Consider the following 23,739-nt stretch of genomic DNA (forward strand, 5'->3'; position numbering starts at 1 on the left):
GTTTTTGGTAAGGTACGTTTTAATAATTAAGTATTACAATAGGTTAGTAAATGCCAGAGGAGAGTTCAGCTGGAAATCTAGTTCGACAGAAATGTCTGTCGCTAACATTATTGAATATGTATCCAGAAGAGATAGTGGGGAAAAAAGGGTCTAACCAATACAATATTACGTTAGCAAATTTTAGGAAGTAATGCCTGTCCATCAGGAGTTCAATTATCCTATGATGCACCTTTACCATAGGGAAATACGGAATGAGAATAATGCTAGAATGACATTTTTACCTAAGTTTAGGAACAAAGTGATACTAAAATACAAGGCAGTTCATACATAGCCCTATATTGTAACTCCACATATGACTTTAGCGAGGATCTTGTTCTTGGTTGCCTTTGCTTCATATACCATATATATATATATATATATATATATATATATATATATATATATATATATAGGGTGGCCTAAAAGTAGGTATACAGACCAGTATCGATCAAGTATGACATTTTATTAATATTGTAATATGACTGAAGCGAATTGGGAAAGGGCAAATAATATTTTGTTAATTTTGATATTAATATTTTGTAAATTTTCATATTTTAAATGGAAATAAAAACTCAATTCCCAATCTGGTGCTGTTAGGTCGTTCACATGTGTAGAGAAATTAAGGAAGTCTCGTAACAACTCAAACTATGTCTAGATAAAACACTCTTTTAATAGGAAATACTGTATAACTTACGTTATGCAGCAATGTGTCAAGTCAATAACAAACACTTCCTACTTCGAGTCATGAGGTAATTCTTGAAAATGTATTTGTAAGCGGAAGAAATGACGCTACCAAAAACTAGGAAGAAAAGGTAGGTGGACAAAGGAGTACTGAACTCGAGAGTTTTGAAGTAACCATCACAGAAGAAGGAGCAACCTCTCAAATCTTCATCGATCAAAATCTTGATGAGTACATGATGGTTACACATTGATAACAGACTTCCATTATTCGACTTAATTACCAATTTCATTTCATATCAAAATCTAACTTCTAATTTAATATGACAGTTATTATTGATTTTGACATAAGGCCACAGCACCAGTTTTGGGTAATTATCTGATCTGATATCTCTAGTTTTATTTATGCAATCAAAACTATCCAACTTAACAAATTAATCGTTCTACCTAAAAATTAAATGGTTAAGTTTTGTTATGAGTATGCATCCTAAATTGCCCCCATGCTAACATGGCTATTATTACATGAGCTATGTGTGAATATAAATTGTGTATGTCGACGTCTGGATTTCGATCCAATAAGTTGGCATACGTTAATATAATGAATTTGTTTGCTTCGGTTTGTTCCGAGCTTAAGATGTAAGTGAAAATAAATGAAGAATAGATAAGGAAGAAACTAAGTAAATACTTGTATAGAGATAATAATAAGTAAACGATATAAAATGTCATGACCGATCAGTACAGGACTGTTTACCTACTTTTGGGCGAGGGAAATACTGTTCTGATACGAAATAACATCACTTTACTATTAATATGTTTCCAGCTTACCCAATAGAAGTAATTCTCAACTTCCACGCAAAACGCACGCCATTTTTTTAAAATCATAAGTTACTCTGAAACATTTTCTTGAAGTTGGGGCGAGTCACCCAACATCCTCGTAAAGTAAAATAAAATGAAATGAAATCTTTCAGTTTAACCAACAAGATTATGTCCTTCATGCTAAGGGAGACAATGATTAAAGCAAGTGAATGATGCTGGATGAGTAGGTGCAATGTGAAAATGGAAGGATCTACGGTCTGGAGCATAAGTAAAAAGCTTAGATGGGAATCTTCAATAAAAACACATGTTTCATGAAAATCTTCAAATAAGTTATCGTGAAACTTTCTTTTTACATGTGTTGAATACCTCCTTTCACTTTTGACCAATTTTACTTTGTAAAAAGTTGATAATTCTTAAGTCTTAAAGAAAATGCCTGATAAATATCACGAAAATGAATTACATAGTTTAATGAGTTACGTGAATTACATACTTATCTTTCAAGATGGGTTTAATTTATTGTCTTATTCTTTTTGACTGAGTTCAATCCGAAGCAAAGAGTATGATGGATAAACCTTGACAAGTATGGCATATTGCCTGGAAATTGAATAATTTGTAGGAATGTTTCTTTAGACATTTTGGAAACTTCCATGCGGAAATTTCCATGTGGATTGAATTTTCCCCTTTTAAGCCTTTTATCAATAACTGATTTTCCAGCTCCAAGGAATAGGGATGATTGAAAAACCTTAATGTGGATCACCACCCGGAAGTCAGTACATATTTTATCTCATTCCCTTAACTACTGCCCAATGTAAGTTACATATTATAAATATTGTACTCATGGGCGGCGATTAGGGGGGCAAAGGGGGGCAGTTGCCCCCACCACTTTTCTGAAGTGACTCATTGATGTACATAGTTCATTTGGAAATGTAAAGTTATTGTATATATTGCTGGTTCATAGAAAAGAGTGATGCCATATATTTGCCGTTGCGTGAGTACGTATTGGTTATTTCTCTTCCCGTAGTGTTAAGAAAGCTACAGAAATTGCGTTTTAATTGCCACGGAAAATGGTTCAAAATTTAACCTATTGGAGCGCAATAATTTCAGTGTACTTTCATTTCTTACTTACAATGTTGTTATTCAGACGCTTTGAAACTAATTGAGAACATTTCGAAAAAAAAAAAGTCTTTCACAAGTTATTCTACACCGTATAATTGCATAAAAATTGAGAGTTCCTAAAATGTATTTTCTTTTTTTCTAATAGTAAGGAATATTGAATAAAAATAGAGTAATAAGAAACAACTTCTATCTTTTCCATTTTTTACAATGTAATATACGAGTGAAGTGGTGTGTTTAGAGGTGTACGAGTGTATATAATTAAATTTAGTGAATTCAACATAATTCTAGGTTTCAGAATTATTTTGTATAACTGGAGTGTGGAGTGATTCTTAAGTATTGGTGAGTTTAGGTATATTCCAAGAAAGTGTAAAGTGCACCTAATGGCAACGAACATGTTTCGGGAAGCTACAAAAATATTTCTTTAAATGTAGCATACGTTCGTAGTATTTACTGTCTTTCTAAGCGTAATAACACATTTAATAGCATTGTGGAATGAAAAATATAAGTTGTTCATTAATCCCCGGTTTCAATGTAACTTTTGCAAAACAAGTCTCATTATTCATTACTATGATTAATATTATCCTTTCTATTTATTTGTTTTGCAAATTTGTTATTAAATAATCTGATCACACAATTTTCCAGACAGATTTTTAAGATGTTCATGAGGAAGAAATCCAACCTCTTCTTACACTTTTGTTGTTTAACAATACAAAGGGTTAGTGCCTACTTGCGTTGCTCTTGTCAATTTACTTAATAAAATATGAAATACAATATACGGTATTTTAACTGAAAAAGATAGTATCCTATTAGTTATACAACCTTTCGTGAAACAAAGTGTTAGCATCAACCAGGTAAACTAACATTGATAAACAAATATTCAGATTATGTCTTGCCCCCCACTTTTAACGTCCAATCGCCGCCACTGATTGTACTATAAGATAAAGTTATGTTTCAGCTACAACACAACGTAGTGATTCATTTGGTTGTGTCTTCTGATATCGAAAAAGGTAATAAATAAAAGAAAATATTTGATTCGTTTTACAATGAGCACACAAGATGGCAATTGCTGTTAGATCTTACTTGAAGTGCTCAATTTTATGAAATGTTCATTTGAATGTGTAAAATACTTTAAAGTAACGATCTTATTACGAAATAGATATATTGTTTGACCGTTTTTCGTGTTATGTTTCACATTTTATTTAAATATTAAATTGCATTTAAGGAAATAGATTTTGAGAAGAAATTGGCGCAAAACGCCATGATGCGTTGTTGTCAAATGTGTACGTTTACTGTAGTAGTCACAATAAGAAGATTCCTGGATTCTAGCGTTGCAGTTCAAGAAGCGGTACTTTGCTGTGAATTGGAGTATGGGTCGAAAACTAATTTCTCCAATAAATATCCAAGTAGAATTCCATGATTACTTCCTTTATTATCTGGCACCAGTACACACTCGACACTATCTGGCAAAGCCGTACTATTCATGCAGTGTTTAGCATAGCACCGAGGGCACCTCCTGATCTACCATAAAGAAAACACACTACATTCCACCAAAATAAAAAAAATGTTTTACATAGTTATACCTGAATTATGTCCAAGGAATAGGGAAAACTTTCCACTAGATTGATTTCATTCACCTATTATTTTTTTTTTTTTTTACTAATTTAAGACCTAAACAGTAGACTTATTTTCTGTGACTTAAGGAAAACACTCGTTAATTTTAAAAAAATGCGTAGGATATGTTTTACAACAATGATAGTGAAACAAAAGTATACAAAAGCATTTTCTAGATCAATAAATACAACATACACATCTTTCCATTTTTCTATAAACCTTTCACCGACCACTCATAACAGTCCAATTGCATCTCTTGTGCCCTTATCTCTCCTGAACCTAAACTATTTCTCCTCAACTTTTTCGTTTGTTCTTCCATATAACCTGTTCAGTATTCGGAGCAGAATTTTAGCTACATCTGATATGAGACTAATAGTTCTTTAATCCTCACATCTCTTTGGGATCGATTTCTTAGCCATCGGTATCATGATCGTCTTCTGAAAGTCTTTTTTTGCACTCTCCTGTTTCATATATTTCATTGCATAGTCGGAACAATTATTTCTTGCCCTTGTCTCCCATATTTTTAATGAATTCGATTGGTATATTATCTATCCTGGTTGCCTTTCCATTCCTATTTCGGATAAAGTCTTTTCAAACTCATCCCGAAGAATCCTCAATCCTTTGTCATCCTCGTCTACTTCATTTTCTACTTCAGCATTAAAGCTACACGGTCTGTCCCTACTCTCATATATCCTGTGACCTCACTTCACTCGTTGACTACATTCCCATTCTTATTTTCTATTGCCATCGTAATTTCCCCTTGTTTCCTCTGCAATTTCATAGATTTTACCTCCTTTTACATTTCCTCATATTTCCCAACTCTTCCCAATTTCTTTATGTACTCGCATTTTCTTTTGTAAAGCTCTTTCGTTGCTATGTCTGTGTCCCTTTATAACTCATTGTTTAACTTTCTGTACATCCTTCTGCTCTCTTCTATATCAAACTGTTTCCACGTCTTTCTTTCTTTCATTTTCTGCAACATCTGTTCCCTAATCCATGGTCTCTTAGCCGTTTTGTGTTCTCTGTAACCTACTACTTCTTCTGCAGCCTATTGTATGCAAAGTTTAATATATCCGCACCGCTCATTACTACCTGCGCCTATCTTTTCCTCGTTTTAATATTTTTCTTCGGATTTTTCAACGAAAACATTTCTTACTTATTCGTTTTTTCAACTTTTCAGTATTCAACACTTTGTTGCCTCTTTTTCTTCTGTCTACATTTTTCAGTTGAATATCTACTTCGGCCAGCACAAGATTATGATAAGAGAAAATGTCTGCCCCGGGATGGGTCTTCACCAATTTTGAAACAGATTGTACCAGCCAATGCTTTAAGCCGCAGCAACAATTCCCAGTACTAGGTAAAAGTCATTGCTTTATAGAAACTTATAATATTGCACTATTAGATTTTACATTATTATTAAAAAATCAAAATTATTAATAGTGTCTGATAAGTGTGATGTCAGTCAGAAAAGGTTGGAAAACACTTCCGTTACTATCACTACAATTTGTCATTGAGAAAGGACAGCTGAACATATAAACGGCTCTGGAAACCTTACACTTGTAAATAACTGACCAGAGAAAGCGATCTTTGGATTTATTAATCTCATGGAAACCGGTAGATTAGCGTGGCTTAGCGTAGATTAGCGCGCTTCAGCATATTTTCTGGTGACTTAGGATCAGGAAATATGTTAAGATGATTTGCGGTAGAACATTAGAGCATAAAATTGGCATAGAATTTATATGAGTTTAAAATGAGTAGGTATTTAAATTCAATTTCCACTTACTCGTATTTCTTTTACCTTTTCAGAAAAAAGTTGTGGAAGAGTTAGATAGCATATTTGGTGACTCTGATCGTCCAGCAACAATGCAAGACTTGCAAAATATGAAATACTTGGAAAGATGCATCAAAGAAACCCTTCGAATCTATCCAAGTGTTCCTCTGATCTCTCGGAAGTTAAATGATGATTTACAGTTAGGTATGTATACCTTAGATCTTATGAAGCAACTTCAGCTGTTTGGCTATGTATTCAGAATAAAATCATTGTATTTTTATGGGTATCAACAGAAGTGGAGAATAGGCTGAGATAATAGGTAATGTCACGACATAACAGCAATTTACAAACAGCGATACGAATACTATGATGCACAATACAGAGACAAGTCTAGTGACTAGGCAAAGTGTTTTTGTTGCAGGGAATGTTGGGTTCGATTGGTTTAGATTTCACCTTAAACTGTCGATTCTCATCTCATGAAGCCTCGGTGTTGAAAAATGGACGCTAAATTCAAACAAATAAACAATACAGCGACGACGTGAAAACAAAGATATATTGTTTAGTGTTGTTGATATTAGTTTTTGCTTTTTTATCCAGGAACTTTGTAACTAACCGTAAGAACAAAATTATTTCTTTGTAGATTTTACTAGATTTTTTATATAATTATGAAAAATGTAATTCCAACAGTATACCTAGGCGGAAATGAACATATAGACCTTTGTCGTTTGTAACTAAGAGATTGCGAGTTCATATCAATGATGCCAACTTGGAAAATTATAAAATCCCATCTCTAGAACCAAAAAGTCCCATTTTACTTTCGAATTTCCCAAGTTATACTAATTACAAGATAATAATAATAATAATTAAGTGCTCTGAACAGCTCATAGTTATAAATACCACACTTTGACAGCACTTTGTTAAAATTATTATACAATAATTTTTTAAAAAATCAGAAAATTTATAATAAATAGTAAATATTAGAGCAGATTAAGGCCCTTGTCACAAGGTTAATATATTCATATTATAAGGTTCAAACAGATTTACAAAACAAGAATGATTTTTTTAAAAAAAGATAATCAATTTCATAACATACCAGTAACAGAACTATTCAAATTAAAGTTTAATTCAACTACCATTTAAAAGAATGAGTCAACCTTGCCTAATATTGTATGTCCGGCATGCAAAAATTTTGGTCACTTATTGTCATGTTGAACATAAAAGGTTGGTTCTTTACATAAGAGATTGTAACGTAAAGATACATTGAAGATACACAATAACAATAAAATTAAGTGGTGGCAATTAGATCCCTTGTCATGAAATTAAAACAATTTATTGTTTTTGTAAGAATTGCGCTGATATTTCTCTTTAACATATTTTCATTTTAAGTTGTTGTAAGACATTGCCACTCTTCTCAATATTTCGTATTTAGAATTTAGCGTTACCAACCTCGATCGATTCCTAAGAATACAAATCGGCACTCTTTTCCTATATTTTTAACCCTTTACCGCGCAGCTTTCCATATATGCAAAGTTTATTTGAAATTGTATTGCACTATGTAGTTTCTAGTTCGGACACAGAAAAGCAGCTTTGCGTATCAGCGAAGATGCCCTTTCACTAATGAGGTCTTGAATTTCCCGCTAGATGTCATAGTAAGCCAACGTTGGATTTTTTTGTCTTACTTGCTGCACGCGGATTTATTATCTTGTCATCTTTAAGCTTTCTTTGCTCGTTTAGGTGGACAGGTTTTGAACTGTTCATTTTTTTGTGTTAGACAGAAGTATGGTACTTGTACCGATTATGGCCCGGGTCCTAATATGGCCCACAGACATTATTTCTGCAGATTTACGTTGGTGCTACTAGATGACAATATAAACTATGTCCTCATGAGAAGCGTAAACGTATTTGCGCGGCTCAGAGGACATAGTTTATATTGCCATCTAGTAGCACCAACGTAAATCTGCAGAGATATGGTGGGTGGGCCATATTAGGGACCCGGGCCATGATCAGTACAAGTACCGTATAATGAGTGTAAAAGTGCAAGTACGCTTACATTCGTCGCGTTTTATTGGTTCTATTTGTTTTTAGTGGACTTTGCAGATATCAACACACAACTCTGCGTAGACCCCATATGCAAACACCATAAAATATCCCATAGACCCCATATTATTTGCACTAATGTTTTGTTTTAAATTCCGTGTTTCCTACACCAAAACCACTCCAAAATAAAAATAAAAATCAGTCTGATCGGAAAATGGCTCTTTAAAGAGTTAAAACAATAGTTGCTACTATATTTGTTATCGAATACTGTTTGAGTAAAGAATTTATCAATAAATTTAATCCTTTTCGATAGGGATTGAAATGTCCAAAAAGTTAACAAATATTCGTATTCCTGTGAATGGTAATCCTTTTTTCATTTTATAACATAGTAGCCTTATAAAACATTTATAATAATAATAATAATAATAATAATAATAATAATAATAATAATAATAATAATAATAATAATAATAATAATAATAATAATAATAATCTTTTAGGAATATAAAATAGCTTGTGAATAGGGATGCGCACGAGACGAGTTAGAGACAGGATTTTCCTGACATAATTCAAGTCGAGACACGGCTCTTCCAATAGAGAAATATACTTTTTTCGAGTCGAGACATCACTTTTACAGCACATTTTTGAGACGAGACAGCCACAAATCTTGTCTCGTGCGCAGCCGTACTTGTGAATTAGCATCCCATAAACGAAAACAAGTGAGGCTATTATTTGTTGTTAGAAGTGAAGTGTCTCCATCATACCTTTGTGTCATCATCTAATGCTGACCCTAACCATATTAGTAATTTTGTTTTTACATATTTTGTGTAGGGAAAGTTTGGAAGTTGATTGTTTCTTGTTTGATATTTTACTCTTTTTTCTTTCCTTAATTCATTCGTTTGTTCATCCATCGCCGGCTACGATCTCTAAGGGATCGTAGTCGGCGATGGTTCATCTAGGCACGGTGGCTCAGTGATAGAGCGCATACCTCTGGGGTATGGGGTCGCTGCTGTGATTCCCGGCCAAGTAAATTCGTGGTGGACAACATTGTGTCCGTGGGTTTTCTCGGGGTACTCCCCTTCACTCTCACTTTCTCATTCCACCAATTATTTCATCCTCATTCACTTGCTTTAATCATTGTCTTCTTTAGCCTAAAAAACATAAGAATGGGACGTTAAACTCAAAGATTTCATTTTATTTCTTCGGTTGTTCATTATTTCACTTTACCAAAGCACAATTTTCGTTCCTTGGCGGTTGATTTTCGACTATCACACACACCACAAAGCACTTCTTTTGAAGCATGAACTTTCGAGATGAAAAAAACCTGAGAATTAACACTAATTTCACACCCTTTCATCACTGACTATATCTATTTTTCGTCCCTAGAGAATTTTATTGGAGTAGATTTTATATATACACGAAAAATCCCATTTATGGTACCAATTCAGATCAACATTCCCTTAATCTCTTTCGGAAAATTAATGTGAACTGCCATTTTGGATATAATGGTAGTTTAACATAATACTAAAAATTCATTATTTACATAATTCATTTTTTCTTTACTATTGTATGCTGTGAACAGGATGCATGTTGGAAATAAAAGACTTACAAGAGAAGTTCGGGAGAAAGCACTCGCTTGCTGAGAAACTAAGCATGCCACTTGAAAGACCAATTCATGCTGATTACAAGAAGCTAATAAAATTCTTGTACAGTTGAGAACTGTTCGAGAGATTTTACTTGAAAGTTCATATGAAAAAATGCGTGTATGCGCGTGTACACGCATTTAAGCGCGTTAAGTATTCTCTCTTATAGTGAAGCCTGATACTTTGAACTTGCTACTGCTTGATCACTGGGGTTCATTCATAGACAAATTGCCCATTGCAAGTTGGATGACGGATGACAAAGACGTAATGGTTGAGAATATACCAAAGAACTACACACGATTTGCACAACCATTTGACGTGTTTGGATTCCAACCAATCACAGATTGTGGCAGGAGATTTGTACATAGTATGAAACTTCTTCATCCGGACGCTATGATGTACACTCATGTCCAAAATTATTGTCGCATATCTATAACTGTCTTCTTGTAAGAATATAATTTGATAATGATTTTGCAGGGTACTTTTAATACTGATACTATGTGTATAATCAAGAAATGCATATTTATGATAAATTTCATAGGAAACGAATTATAAATACGAAAATTATAATGAGTAAAATAAAATATTGCTAAATAGACAAGAAAGTTTTATTTTCGTTTTATTGGTCTTATTTACTGCTCTTTTGACATGACATTTGTCACATACATGTCTTTACCGATTATACGCATACTAACGTTATAGGAAATACCGGGCGAATTCATCATCAAATTATATTTCTACAACAACATATTTATAGACATGCGGCAAAAACTTTGGACATGAGTGTACCAACGAAACAATCAAATAAAAGTTCATGTCTATGCTAATGAATCAGTTCCGATCACCACAAAACATTAAATTGTTTCAGTTTGCGTTTCACAAGGCAAGTTACCGAACAAATTACTTACATTCTATACCTTTTGAATCACTTATGGAATTTGCTTTTCGCTTTGGTTATGCGAACTCTCCCCTTGATGGATGCAACGCAATTGTACATATGAAATGTTCAAGGCGCAAGGAACTCTTTTGCGTGCGTCATTTCTTCATACAAGAGAACAACAACACTGATCAATTTTCAGCTCTAAACTATAATTATTGTGAAGAGCATAATGACTAATTTTATTTTAAAAACTCATTGGCTATTGCAAAATAGTTTTTTTTTTCTGTTACCTCCGATAGATTTCAATTCGTATGTCAATATTCATTGCTAATAATGTTGTATTTAATGCATTTAAATGCGTATATGCTCATTTTTTTTTTATATGAACTTCCAAGCTAATTTTTTTAATCGTATCCACAGAGAAACTTGTTCGTTTTCTTAACGTTATCTGAAAGAATTAAATGTAATCTTAGGAATTGTATTGCGTATGAATTATTGGATGACACACGCTAAGCGTAATGCAATATATCACTAGAATGCATCACATACTAGTTACTTAAGAGTCTTCATCCGGGCGAAATTAAAATACCGCTAATTTTACAGTAATTATGTGATATCTTCAAATAGATAAAATATAATTGAAATATGGAACAAGAGGGCCCTAGACTGGGTTCCTGTCACCACGGCATGGCGCGTCCTCAGGTTGCGGATCGAGGAGAAAGCCTCTAGATATAGAGGTTAGCTGCGAATATACTGAATAAGCAGTCGCGGACAGACGACTAGGAGTGGTCCTCCAGCTTGGGGGTTTGGGTAAGGCACTTTACCCTCATCCTGTAAAAAAAGGCACTTGTTCAGAAACATTCACAAAAGCCTCGGACAAGGACTGATAACTTGGCACGACATCAGCAAAAGCAAATGGACATGAGATTTGGAACATGGAATATTAGAAGTCTTTATAGGGCAGGCGCGTTAAAATCTGTAACGAGTGAGTTAGAGAAATACAGGATGGACTTAGTAGGAGTTCAGAAAGTTAGGTGGGAAGGAAATGGATCTGAGAATTCCGGAAATTTTACGTTCTTTTACGGGGAAGGAAATAAAAATCACCAGTTAGGAACAGGGTTTTTCGTTCACAAACGAATATTACCAGCAATTAAACGGGTTGAATTTGTTACTGACAGACTTTCTTTTATTACTCTTAAGGGACGGTGGTGTGATATTGTTTTAAATGTACATGCTCCAACTGAAGATAAGGGTGACGGTATAAAAGATAGTTTTTACGAAGAAGTGGAACGGATATTTGACCAACTCCCGCGATACCATATGAAGATTCTATTAGGGGATTTCAATGCGAAGGTAGGACGAGAGGGTATTTTCAAACCGATTATAGGAAACGAAAGTTTGCATAAGGAAAGTAATGACAACGGTGTTAGACTCGTGAACTTTGCAACATCCAGAAACCTAATCGTGAAGAGTACAACATTCCCACATCGCGACGTTCATAAATACACTTAGACATCACCAGACGGAAAAACACATAATCAAATTGATCACGTTTTAGTAGATAGAAGAAGACAATCTAGCATAATTGACGTCCGGTCGTTTAGAGGGGCTGATTGTGACACTGATCACTACCTGGTAGTAGCGACAATACGGGAGAGATTATCGTTGAATAAAGGTAATATTCAATGTCCGAAAACGGAGAGATTTAATTTAAAGAAATTAGAAGAGAGACAGGTAAGAGAGGAATACCAGATTGAAGTTTCGAATAGATTCGCGGTTTTAGAAGACTCGGAGTGCACTAGTGTTGAGGATACTTGAGTTGAAATTAGAGATAGCATTAAAAGTTCAGCAATAGAAAAATTGGGACACGCGGAAATACGTAGGAACAAACCATGGTTCGACCAAGAATGCATTAAACTAGCAGAGAAGAGAAAACAGGCAAAATTACGGTGGCTACAAAATCCGAATGAAACAACTACACAAAATTTCGCAGATATCAGGCGGGAATCTTCCAAAACTTTTAGAACAAAGAAACGGGATTTTTTGAAAGCTAAAAGTAAGGAACTTGAAGATAATAGTAAAAATAAAAATATTCGGGACATGTATAAGGGGATCAGCGAATTTAAGAAAGGCTATCAACCTCGTACTTATATATTAAAGAAATCTGACGGAACAGTTCTCACCGATACGGATAGCCTCTTAAATAGATGGAAAGATTTCTTTGACGATTTGCTGACCACGCAACCAAAAACTAATGTGCGTGGAGAAAAGGAGATACACACCGCAGAACCGTATATTCCAGAACCCAATCGAGTAGAAGTGGAAGCCGCTATAAAGAAATTGAAGAAACACAAATCTCCGGGTGTAGATGAAATTCCGGCTGAGTTAATTTTAGCTGGAGGCGAAATATTGTGGAACAAGATACACAAACTCATTCTCCTTATCTGGAACAAGGAAGAATTGCCACAAGAGTGGAAAGAATCAATCATTGTTCCAATTCACAAGAAAGGCGACAAGACTGACTGTAATAATTATCGAGGCATTTCTCTTCTGACAACATCCTATAAAATCCTTTCAAATATTCTGTTAGCAAGATTGACCCCATACGCAGATGAAATTATTGGAGATTATCAGTGCGGATTTAGACGAAATCGATCAACTATCGACCAAATATTTACCATTCGCCAAATACTCGAAAAGAAGTGGGAATACAATACCCCGGTACATCAACTATTTATTGATTTTAGAAAGGCTTACGATTCGGTTAGGAGAGAAACATTATACAACGTTCTTACAGAACTAGGAATACCGGGAAAGCTAATTAGATTAATTAAGATATGTTTAAGTGAATCCCAAAGTAAAGTCCGGGTAGGAAAATTTTTGTCCACGAGCTTCCACGTCGAAAATGGCCTGAAACAAGGAGATGCGTTGTCGCCATTATTATTTAACTTTGTGCTGGAATACGCCATAAGAAAAATCAAAGATAGCAACCAGGGCCTAGAGTTGAACGGAATTCACCAGGTTATGGCATATGCTGATGATGTAAATTTAATAGGGGGTGATAGCAGAACAGTAGAAATAAATGCAGAGATCTTATTAAACGCTTGCAGGGATATGGGTTTAGAAGTAAATGCAGAGAAAACTAAATACATGGAAGTGCGTCGGGACCGTAATACGGCAAATTGTGGAGGAGTTAAAATATTAAATAATGATTTTGATAAAGTGGATACTTTCAAATATTTAGGATCAATATTAACAGACGAAAATCATATTCACGAAGAAATTAAATGTCGATTAAAAGTAGGGAATTCGTGTTACTATTCGGTTCAAAATCTCTTGTCGTCGCGAATTCTGTCGATGAATTTAAAACTTAAAATATATAAAACGATAATCATGCCTGTTGTTCTATATGGTTGTGAAACATGGTCGGAAACTCTGAGGGAAGAACATAGACTGAAAGTATTTGAGAACAGGATCCTGAGAAGAATATTCGGACCCAAGAGGAACGAGAAATGGGAATGGCGGAAGCTTCATAACGAGGAACTACATAGTTTATATGGTTTACCCAACATTGTTAGGGTCGTCAAGTCTAGGAGACTTAGGTGGGCAGGTCATGTAGCTAGAATGGAAGAAAGTAGAAACGCTTTCAAAGTCTTGACTGGTAGACCCATAGGAAAACGACCATTAGGAAGACCTAGGCGCAGATGGGAGGACAATATTAAGATGGATCTCGCAGAGATAGGAATACAAAGTAGAAACTAGATGCAATTAGCTAAGGATAGAAGTCAGTGGAGAGCTTTTTTGAACGCGGCACTGAACCTCCGGGTTCCATAGGGCATAGAGTGAGTGTGAGTGTGAGGGCCCTAGACAATATTATTTTACGTGAGGTACCGTTATCACAAGTCACCTAGTGGCTTTCCGTTTTCACCTGTTTAGAAACGCGAAAATAAATGCCGATTTTCAAAATGGCTCGAAATCGAAAGCAGATAAATGAGTCGTGATAACGGTTTCTCATGTAAAATATTATTGTCTAGGGCGCTCTTGTTCCACATTTCGATTACCTTTTATCTATTTGAAGATATCACATAATTACTGTAAAATTAGCGGTATTTTAATTTCGCCGGGATGAAGACTCTTAACTCTAATTTCCAGATAGGAATATAAAATTGTAATTGTAATGTTCATACTAATTGTTGAATATATGGTTTATTCATTTGTGCTATGCGTGCATAGTTATCTCAGGTGAAGCTCATACTCGTATGTACAACAAATGAGTTTCTTAACAACGTCTTAGGTGTTGAGCTCAGCAAAATATCATAGAAAATATTATTGTAAAAACTAGCTTGTAATTGCATGGATAAATAAGTATCATATCTAAACGCTGCAAGTTAACTATTTTCTATTTTTTATAGTTTTTAAAATCAATTTTGAATTAAAAGCGAAATGTCTACACAATTAATAAATAATTGACATACTTTTTTTTGTTTTTTGACTACGTTCATATTTAATAGTCTGAAGAGTTTTAGATTTATGTACCTATACGTATAATGCCTACGTGTATAAGTGTATTCGTTAGTGGAATAATTTTATTATGCAATTACTTGAAAAATGGTTAAATTATTATTTTTGTTGCCATTATGCAACCTTTTAGTTATTGATTAAAATTGAATTCGGTAATCAGGGAAAAATAATTAATGTAATTAAATATAATTTTATAATTATTTCCTATGGTCTGTTCTTTTTCTTAGATTGTAAGTATAAAGTACAAGATATTGTATACAGGGTATTTCAAAACAATATTGACGACGTTTGGGTACTGATTCCTGACACGAAAAGTATAGACCAACTTGGGTACACAAATGCTTCCTTTCAGAGTTATAGCCTGCCGAAAACATGAAAAAAAAAAAAAAAAACTTTAAAGGTCCATAGCTCCAAAATTACGGAACCTACCGTAGTCGGATAAAGACTTTATTTAGGAACTAATATGCGCCCTATCTAAATATCCAAGTTTCAGAATCCTAAGGCATTTTCGCAACAATTTTTATAGAGGTAGTTTTCAAGTATTTCAGATTGCATGCCCGTAGCCAAACTGCCTCTCTAAAAATTGTTGCGGAAGTGCCTTAGGATTCTGAAACATGTATTTTTGAATAGCGCACATATTAGTTTCTAAATGAAGTCTTTATCCGACTACGGTAGGCCCCCATAGTTTAGGAGCTATAGACCTTTAAAATTCTTTTTTTTTTTTTTTTTTTCATGTTTTCGGCAGCTTGTAACTCCGAAAGGAAGCATTTGTGTATCCCAGATTGATCTATACTTTTTGTCTTATCTTGGTGTCAGGAATTACTTCCCAAACATTGTCGGCATGGTTTTGAAACACCCGATATCTCTATCTATCTATCTATCTATCTATCTATCTATCTATCTATATATATATATATATATATATATATATATATATATATATATATATATATATATATATATATATATATATATATATATATATATATCGGGTGGGTGTGCAAAAGATGTTAAGTCACAAAATGTTACTTTTGAGAAAGCTCAATTTGAAAGTTTGAAAATTCGACAAAAATTAGAAACTACAATATATGATTTTTTGTATATTTTATTTCAATTAATATTCCTTCGTGTACATTTATACTCAATTTTTAGTGCTTAACACCTTATAATAAAAAGTTCTAGATTTGTTTTTAGGACTATGTTTCAGAACTTGTGGACTTATCTGACTTTGCACTTAATACAACTTACAGCACTTGTAGACTTATTTATTTTTGCACTGAATGTATATACTTATGTTATACTGTGGATAATGCTATAAGATTATTTTAACGGAATAGAGATTAATTTTGGTAAAAATATATTACATTTCTGTTACAGTTTCGACAGATTAGCTCTGTCTTCTATAGACAAACATTACATACTCAAGTAAGCATGTAATGTTTGACTATAGAAGACAGAGCTAATCTGTCGAAACTGTAACAGAATTGTAATATATTTTTACCAAAATTAATCTCTGTGTCTTTTGCTCAGATTAATTCTATAATATGGTTAATGTCAGTTTACTAATCGTCTTCATTTGGACTGCTTTCTGTTTTATCAGGAAATAAATTTTGAACAGAGGATACAGTTTTAATGACCTGTAAAACTCATGAAATACAGGTGATTCAAAAGATCCTTCTTGTTTTCATTGCTGATTGCTATCGGTCCATTGTAGAGACGTTTTGGCATCAAAACACTTGGCTTTCCCCTTCTTGAAACATCCATAGTTTTGAAATTTTCACAACTATTGTGAGTTGTCTTGTAAAATAATACACCTGGTTTTTGTTTCTCATAGCGTAACCACTTAATATGTCTCCACAGAAAACGTTCACCAGTACTGTCACTCTTGCGAAATTGAATAGATTCTGTTAACACAGAGGAAAAATCGTAGAAATCTTCAAAACATTTCACGTACTACAAATTGTTTTTTCTTCCCTGCTTGACGAATTAATTGAGCCCAGTCGTGGGGATGCTCAACGTTACCATTAAACTTTTTCTTCTTTTTCTCTATAACACTATGATCTGTATAACATTCCATATTTGTATGACCTGGTATTAGAAATTTGTGGTCAATAGTTTCAAGGCTCGTAGATTTCTGTAAAACTGTGAAGCACATGGCTGCAAATTGAAAATCACGATTCTGTCCAGCAGATGAATCGGAGTACATAACTACTTGTTTCACTTCTGGATTCATATTTTCTAATAGCAAATGATAAACACATGAGGCAATATCGTTTGCTCTTCTTCCACCGATTCCCTCATGCAAAAAAAAAAAAAAAAAAAAAAAAAAAAAAAAAAAAAAAAAAAAACTGTTTGATTGTCACAATCGTGAACTGTAAGATTAAATGTCCATAACTGTCTTTTGTAAAATTATACTGAGTTCTGTAAAGAGGGAGTTGGAAGACATTATTGTAAGTCAATTGTGATGGTCTTGCATATAATATCATTCCTAGACAGTTCTTTGTCGGAAGCTTTAGAGTTATATTCTATTTCAGCCTCTTCATGATGTTTATCCAACTGTGTTTTTATGGAAGGATCTCCGGACATTTTAAGTTGAAGAAATAACTTATCAAGACTTGAGACGTATCTACGTGCGGTTTCTTTATTTTCAAGTTCATTTTGTGGAATTCACGCTCATACAGACGTCTACTTCAGGAATCCCATTGCATATTCTCTTATACTCCTCATATAATCCCGAAAGTGTCACGTATGGCGGTAAATACTTTTTACTGGAGTCCCGTTAGTAATAATGACTTTCATATGAGGGAACTGATTGAATGTGTTTGCGAAGATCTTCCAGTTCATTTTCGGACTTGGTGTTGGAAGGTTTGTGGGTTCCTCGACTACTAATGTCTATAACACTAGAGAGAGAAGCACGCTTCTTTTGAATTACAGGCTCTATGAAGCTTTTGCTTTTACCAAAAATACACAAGAAGCAACTTTTACACACTTCATGTCTTTTACCCGACACTTCGATGTGATACAAAACTGTCACTTGGCGATAGTGCTGCTTTTCAAAATCTTTCTGTCTGATTCTGGTTCTCTGCTTATTAGCAATATTCAGCAAACTAGAGATACACATAACTCTTCGATTACAATCACCAAGAGCCTAGTAATTGTCAAATATATTTCTAAACACTTCTTCTACACACATTATTTTACATTTTTTTCTACATTCTCCGGGAAGCTGAAATGTACGAGCTAGAACGCATTTCCCTATCGAAATTACATATGATTAATCTGTATTTCTGAGATGTTTTCTCGTTTCACGAATTTTTCGTGTATCGCCTTTCAAACCTCGTGATTCCTTTCGTCCTCTATTTTCACGGGATCTATCTTCCACAGGTACCTCGCGTTCGATGTCAGATGTTCCTGGTTTCTCTGATAAATTGTGCAGATCTGTACACTGGCCGAGCACATTAATAGATGTTTCCCCCTCTCTCTCACTACTACCTTCTTTCATTACGTTTCTCTTACCAGTCTGTTTCTTGCGTCTCGTCCTATGACTTTTAAGCTTCTCTTCTGGTTCGGATTCTGTTGATTCGGATGCAGAATCATTCCGATCAAAATCCGGGTCTATTTCTATTGTTGTGCATTTATGTTGTTCATAAAAAATATTCAAATAGAGATAGAAAACAGAAACAGATTAAAATGATTGTATTTGTTTCAAACAAATACTACTTAATCTCTGAATAATATGAAAAACCAATATAATTCGAATAGTAACCAAGCAAATAATTTACAAGCTCGTTTCTCCTTAACATATTTCACATAAATTTATTGTTTCATTCACACGATGGAAATGTTTTCAACAATTAAGTGCAGTGCAAAACGTGTTAAGTCACATTTTAGAGGACTTACCTTTCTTTTCACACTCATATATGAATGAACAAAGTTGGGAAAAACATGTTAAGTCCACTTACTACGGACTTAACTTGTTTTGCACGAAATAGAATCAGTATGTCAAACATGACTGAAAACGCACGGTTTTGTAACATCATTGATAAACCTGATAGGACTTAGCCGAGCATACACAATTTTAGAGAAAAATTTGCTTATTCAGGTAGCGTGAAAAGCTCATTTTTGGCAATTTTGGACTTACCATGTTTTGCATATATATATATATATATATATATATATATATATATATATATATATATATAGAGAGAGAGAGAGAGAGAGAGAGAGACTATGGGATTTAACAACAATAATAAAGTAAGCCATTTTATTCATACAGAAATAAATTATTATAATTGTTGTAAAACATGTGCGGTACAAAAGTAGGAACACGGATTAAGAATGTGGAAGCTTAGTATGTAAGGATTGAAGACAGATATTTGTAAACAGTAACGGAGGTATGTTTACTTAAAAAAACGGAGGAAATGATGATGAGACGAAATGCTTGGATGCCCATGTAAAGAGCCGTATTAGTATTCACAATTGAACATATCTTCTTTGTGGGGCTACTCAACATTGATGTTCAACATGGTCGAAGTCCTTGTTAGAAGGAATGTCACTGCTACCGATGGTTATGCGTGCGGATTGAGTTCTGATTAATGATAGGTAGCGAAGAGATGATCGTCAGGGTGCTCGGGATGCATCCGGCTATAGATGCAGAGTAGATGCCGCAATGAAGGATCAGTGTACTTAGGCGTAGCGGAAAAGCTATCGTGAATATGTATAGAGTGCCCATAAGTGTATTATATTGAGCTCTCCATTTCTTATCTATGTATCGGAAGCGAAGAACTTCTAGATTGCGACTAAAGTGCAGGAATGGTGATCTTGCGTATAGGAGACGGGTGGGACTAGCTGATACGAAAAGCGAGATGCGAACCATGACGTTCTCGCTTACGTAGTTGCTCGTAAAAATCACTCGCATTGATCCAGACAGTGTGACAATGAGTGAGACATGAGCGAAGAAATAAATCATATGTGTTTAGGACGATATCGGTGTGTAAGCCCCGCGTAATACCGACAAGACGTTTCAATACATTTAATCGGTTTTTGGACTTCTCCTCGATGGAAAGAAGGTGAAGTTACCAAGATAATTTGGCATCAAAGATTACCCCCAAATAGGGTATTTCTTGTACGTTAATCGTAAGTAATGATAAATTCCGGCTTGCTCTACTGTGTCTCTAGTGCGGAAGTAATACTAGGGCCTTTTTATTTTGTACAATTTAACTTCAACTCCCATCGATTGTACCAGTTGCCAAAAACATTTATGACTTTTAGCCAAAAGGTGTTGATTTATGCATAGTTTTGCAACAAACCGGCAATGCAATATCATTTGCAAACATGAAGATATAAATAGGCTCAAGTATCACAGGCAGGTCACCAACATACAAGATATATAATAAAAGTGATAAACCTGAACTTTGCGGGACACCGGTTCAAGAAAAAATTGGGAAAGCCTATTGTTATTGCTATTAGCTTATTGCTTATAGCCTATTGTTGGGAAAGATAAACTTATATACCAATCACTTTCTAATTAGTTGTGAACCTATTCTTCCCAGTGCCCTGGTAATACCGATTTGGGGAAGAATATAAATATATTTTTTTAAGAATATTACTAATGCTCCGTGTATTTATTTATTTTATCTTTTTATTTTATTTTATTTTTACAATAAAGTGCTACGCTTGGAGACCTGAAGTTCGGACACTATGGAGATGACTTCAGCTTTTCAAGATCTATTCTGGAGAAAGCCTCACATAAATCGTAGTTCGAGATCAATCAGCAATTTCGGATGCAAAAGTAATTTATACATTCATTTATTCAAATTTTGACGAACCCAAACATAAACCAATTGCATTATGCAAACCATGCACCCGAAGCATAATTATGACCAAATTTACTTCCTAATCAGGGGTGCCCACAAGGGGGGCTATGACGCAAACTGCGTCATTGAAATATTTGGGTGGGGTTAAAGATTTATATACATATGTTTGACGGAGTGTAAAAATTAATCGAAAATATTTTTTTTCATGGAAGGACACCTAAGGACAGACAATTGAGGGGGGTGCGTCATGGACATGAGGGGGATGGGCACCACTATTCTAATAAATTCGAATCATACTCATCTTACCACAATTTATTGATATTTTGCTTCTTCATTAAGAATGAAATGTTTGGAAAGAGTAAAATTTTCTCAAATCAAATATCTCTAAAAATAACTAACTAAATAAATAAATAAACAAGTACTTTTTCTTTCTTTCTTTGAGCTGTTGCATCTCTTAGCAAGAAACACCACTTGTAAGCTCGGACTCGTCATTACGACTTAAGAAGTCCCATCATAACGAAATTAAAATACCATTAATTTTACAATAGATAAAAGATAATCGAAATGTAGAACAAGAGCTCACTAAATAATATTATTTTACATGAGATACCGTTATCATGACTCACTTATCTGCTTTTGATTTCCATCCATTTAGAGATATAATGGGCATTTATTTTCGCGTTTCTAAATGACTGCAAACGGAAAGCTACTAGGTGACTCGTGATAACGGTACCTCATGCAAAATAATATTGTCTAGCGAGCTCTTGTTCCACATTTCGACTATCTTTTATCTATTTGAAGATATCACATAATTACTGTAAAATTAGCGGTATTTTAATTTCGCAGTGATTAGGCCTCTTAAGGTTGTGACACATTCGAATTCGGATATCAGACATTGACATCACAAATATTAAAACGCAATCGATAAATCGAAATCCGAAAAATTGTCAAAATATCAAAAGTCGAGAAATATTGGAATAAATAATTAAATAACAAATTATTTAATATTAATACTGTATATCGAAAACCTCCTGATATTAAACATCAGAGCATCCATAATATCAAAATATCTCAACGCGAAAAGTATTGAAATATTGGTATATTGATCAATAATGTTCCAAATATCGATATTTTGACAATTAGAAATATCAATTAATCGATATATCGAAACACATCACACATCCGTATTTTTTATGAAGTCTCGAACCCAATTCTTCTCACCAATCGCTCTATCTGTATCTGCTTCTGTCCTTGGATCATACTGCTTGTATAGGAGACTGCTCTCACTAAAAAGAAGTTAGAGTCGACATACGACGCCCCATTGGAAACAATTGATCTATCTATACATATTTAGATCTATTTAATATATACATAATCTCTCTCTGTATTTGCTTCTTTCCAGAGGACTACTTATTACCCGCAGGATCCATAGTTGTTCTGCACATATATAATATTCATAGGAATCCTGAGATATTTCCTAGTCCAGAAGAATTCAATCCAGATCATTTTCTGCCAGAACGAGTACAACACCGACATCCATATGCGTTTATTCCGTTCAGTGCAGGGCCTAGAAACTGCATAGGTAAGGATTAATGAACAAAATTCTTCGTAGATTATTTTTTTAAATAATGTTATAAGAGCTAAGGCAAATAAGGTACAGTAAATCTGGTACTGAGTTGAGTTCAGTTGATTTTGAGTTTAACGTTTCTTTCAGCAGCGAGGCTATATTAGACGGGACCTACTGATTAATGATGAGTCCGAACCACATGAGCTCCCGCCGGCGCGACGGCAGAACTTTCTTTGCCTTTCTGCGATGAGCTTTAGTAAGTCAACAATTTTCTGCAGGAATTCCAAAATAAAAAATCTGCGGAATACTATCATATTTATGTTACAGCGTTACATGGCAATTATTCTGCACAGGCGATTACATCGCAGAATGTCCTGCTATGGGACCCGCCGGGAACCGAACCCGGATCTTTCATGCCAAAGGCGCGTACGCTAACCACTTAGCCACGAAGGAGCTCCATAAATCTGATATTATTAGTCATTTAGCACACGCTCTCTCTCCCTTACGCCACTGTACAAGTTCCTATCTAATACAAGTTGGTGCAGACTTCAGTTTAAAATTATTTGTATTGAAGAAAATTATGAAATCATAAAATATCACAGTTCCCTAAATACAACTTAAAGGGGAACGTTAGCTTTTTGGAATAGCACTCAGTTATGATGGGATCTCACGGCATGTGATTTTGTGGTAGACATTACGTTTGGAGATTTCTCGGGGATTTCCCGTTTCCTCATTTCACTAATTCTTTCACAAATATTCACTTTGGTTAACTATGTTTATTCTATTAGGGTCACCTGACATTTTTAAGTCAATTTTATTTTTCTTTTTCATTATTATTATTATTATTATTATTATTATTATTATTATTATTATTATTATTATTATTATTATTATTATTATTATTATTATTATTATTATTATTATTATTATTATTATTATTAAACACAAATCTACTACATTTCTGAAACTTTTACTTATAATGAGATACGACTTAAGGATACGACATTATAATGAATACTTATAATAAATATTAACATAGAAATTTAGAAAAGCAAACAAAAATACTGATGAGAAAATATATATTTAGCCACAGTGACTTTCATAATACAGAACACGTTAACAAAGCTAGTTCCGAAAGTGCTTCAGCAAGATGGCATGAGTGATTACAACAAGAGACGCTCGCGGAGGAATAGAGGAGGAACACGAGGCCATAACCAGCCTAAATATACAGGGTGTTTCAAAGC

At 34.2% G+C, this 23,739-nt stretch overlaps 1 protein-coding gene across 1 annotated transcript in view; it reads left to right on the forward strand.

Annotated features, from left to right (window-relative positions):
* The window catches only part of LOC145672402 (cytochrome P450 4C1-like), a 160,135-nt gene that overhangs the window by 132,693 nt on the left and 3,703 nt on the right, over window positions 1-23,739 (forward strand). Inside the window, exons 12-13 of the mRNA XM_081741557.1 lie at window positions 6,067-6,235; window positions 22,331-22,510. Coding sequence (XP_081597683.1) covers window positions 6,067-6,235; window positions 22,331-22,510 — 349 coding nt within the window. The remainder of the gene's footprint in view (window positions 1-6,066; window positions 6,236-22,330; window positions 22,511-23,739) is intronic.

Source organism: Thermobia domestica, chromosome 16 (assembly GCF_964235325.1).
Source record: "Thermobia domestica chromosome 16, izTheDome1.hap1.1, whole genome shotgun sequence".
In the NCBI taxonomy this organism is placed as follows: Eukaryota; Metazoa; Arthropoda; class Insecta; order Zygentoma; family Lepismatidae; genus Thermobia; species Thermobia domestica.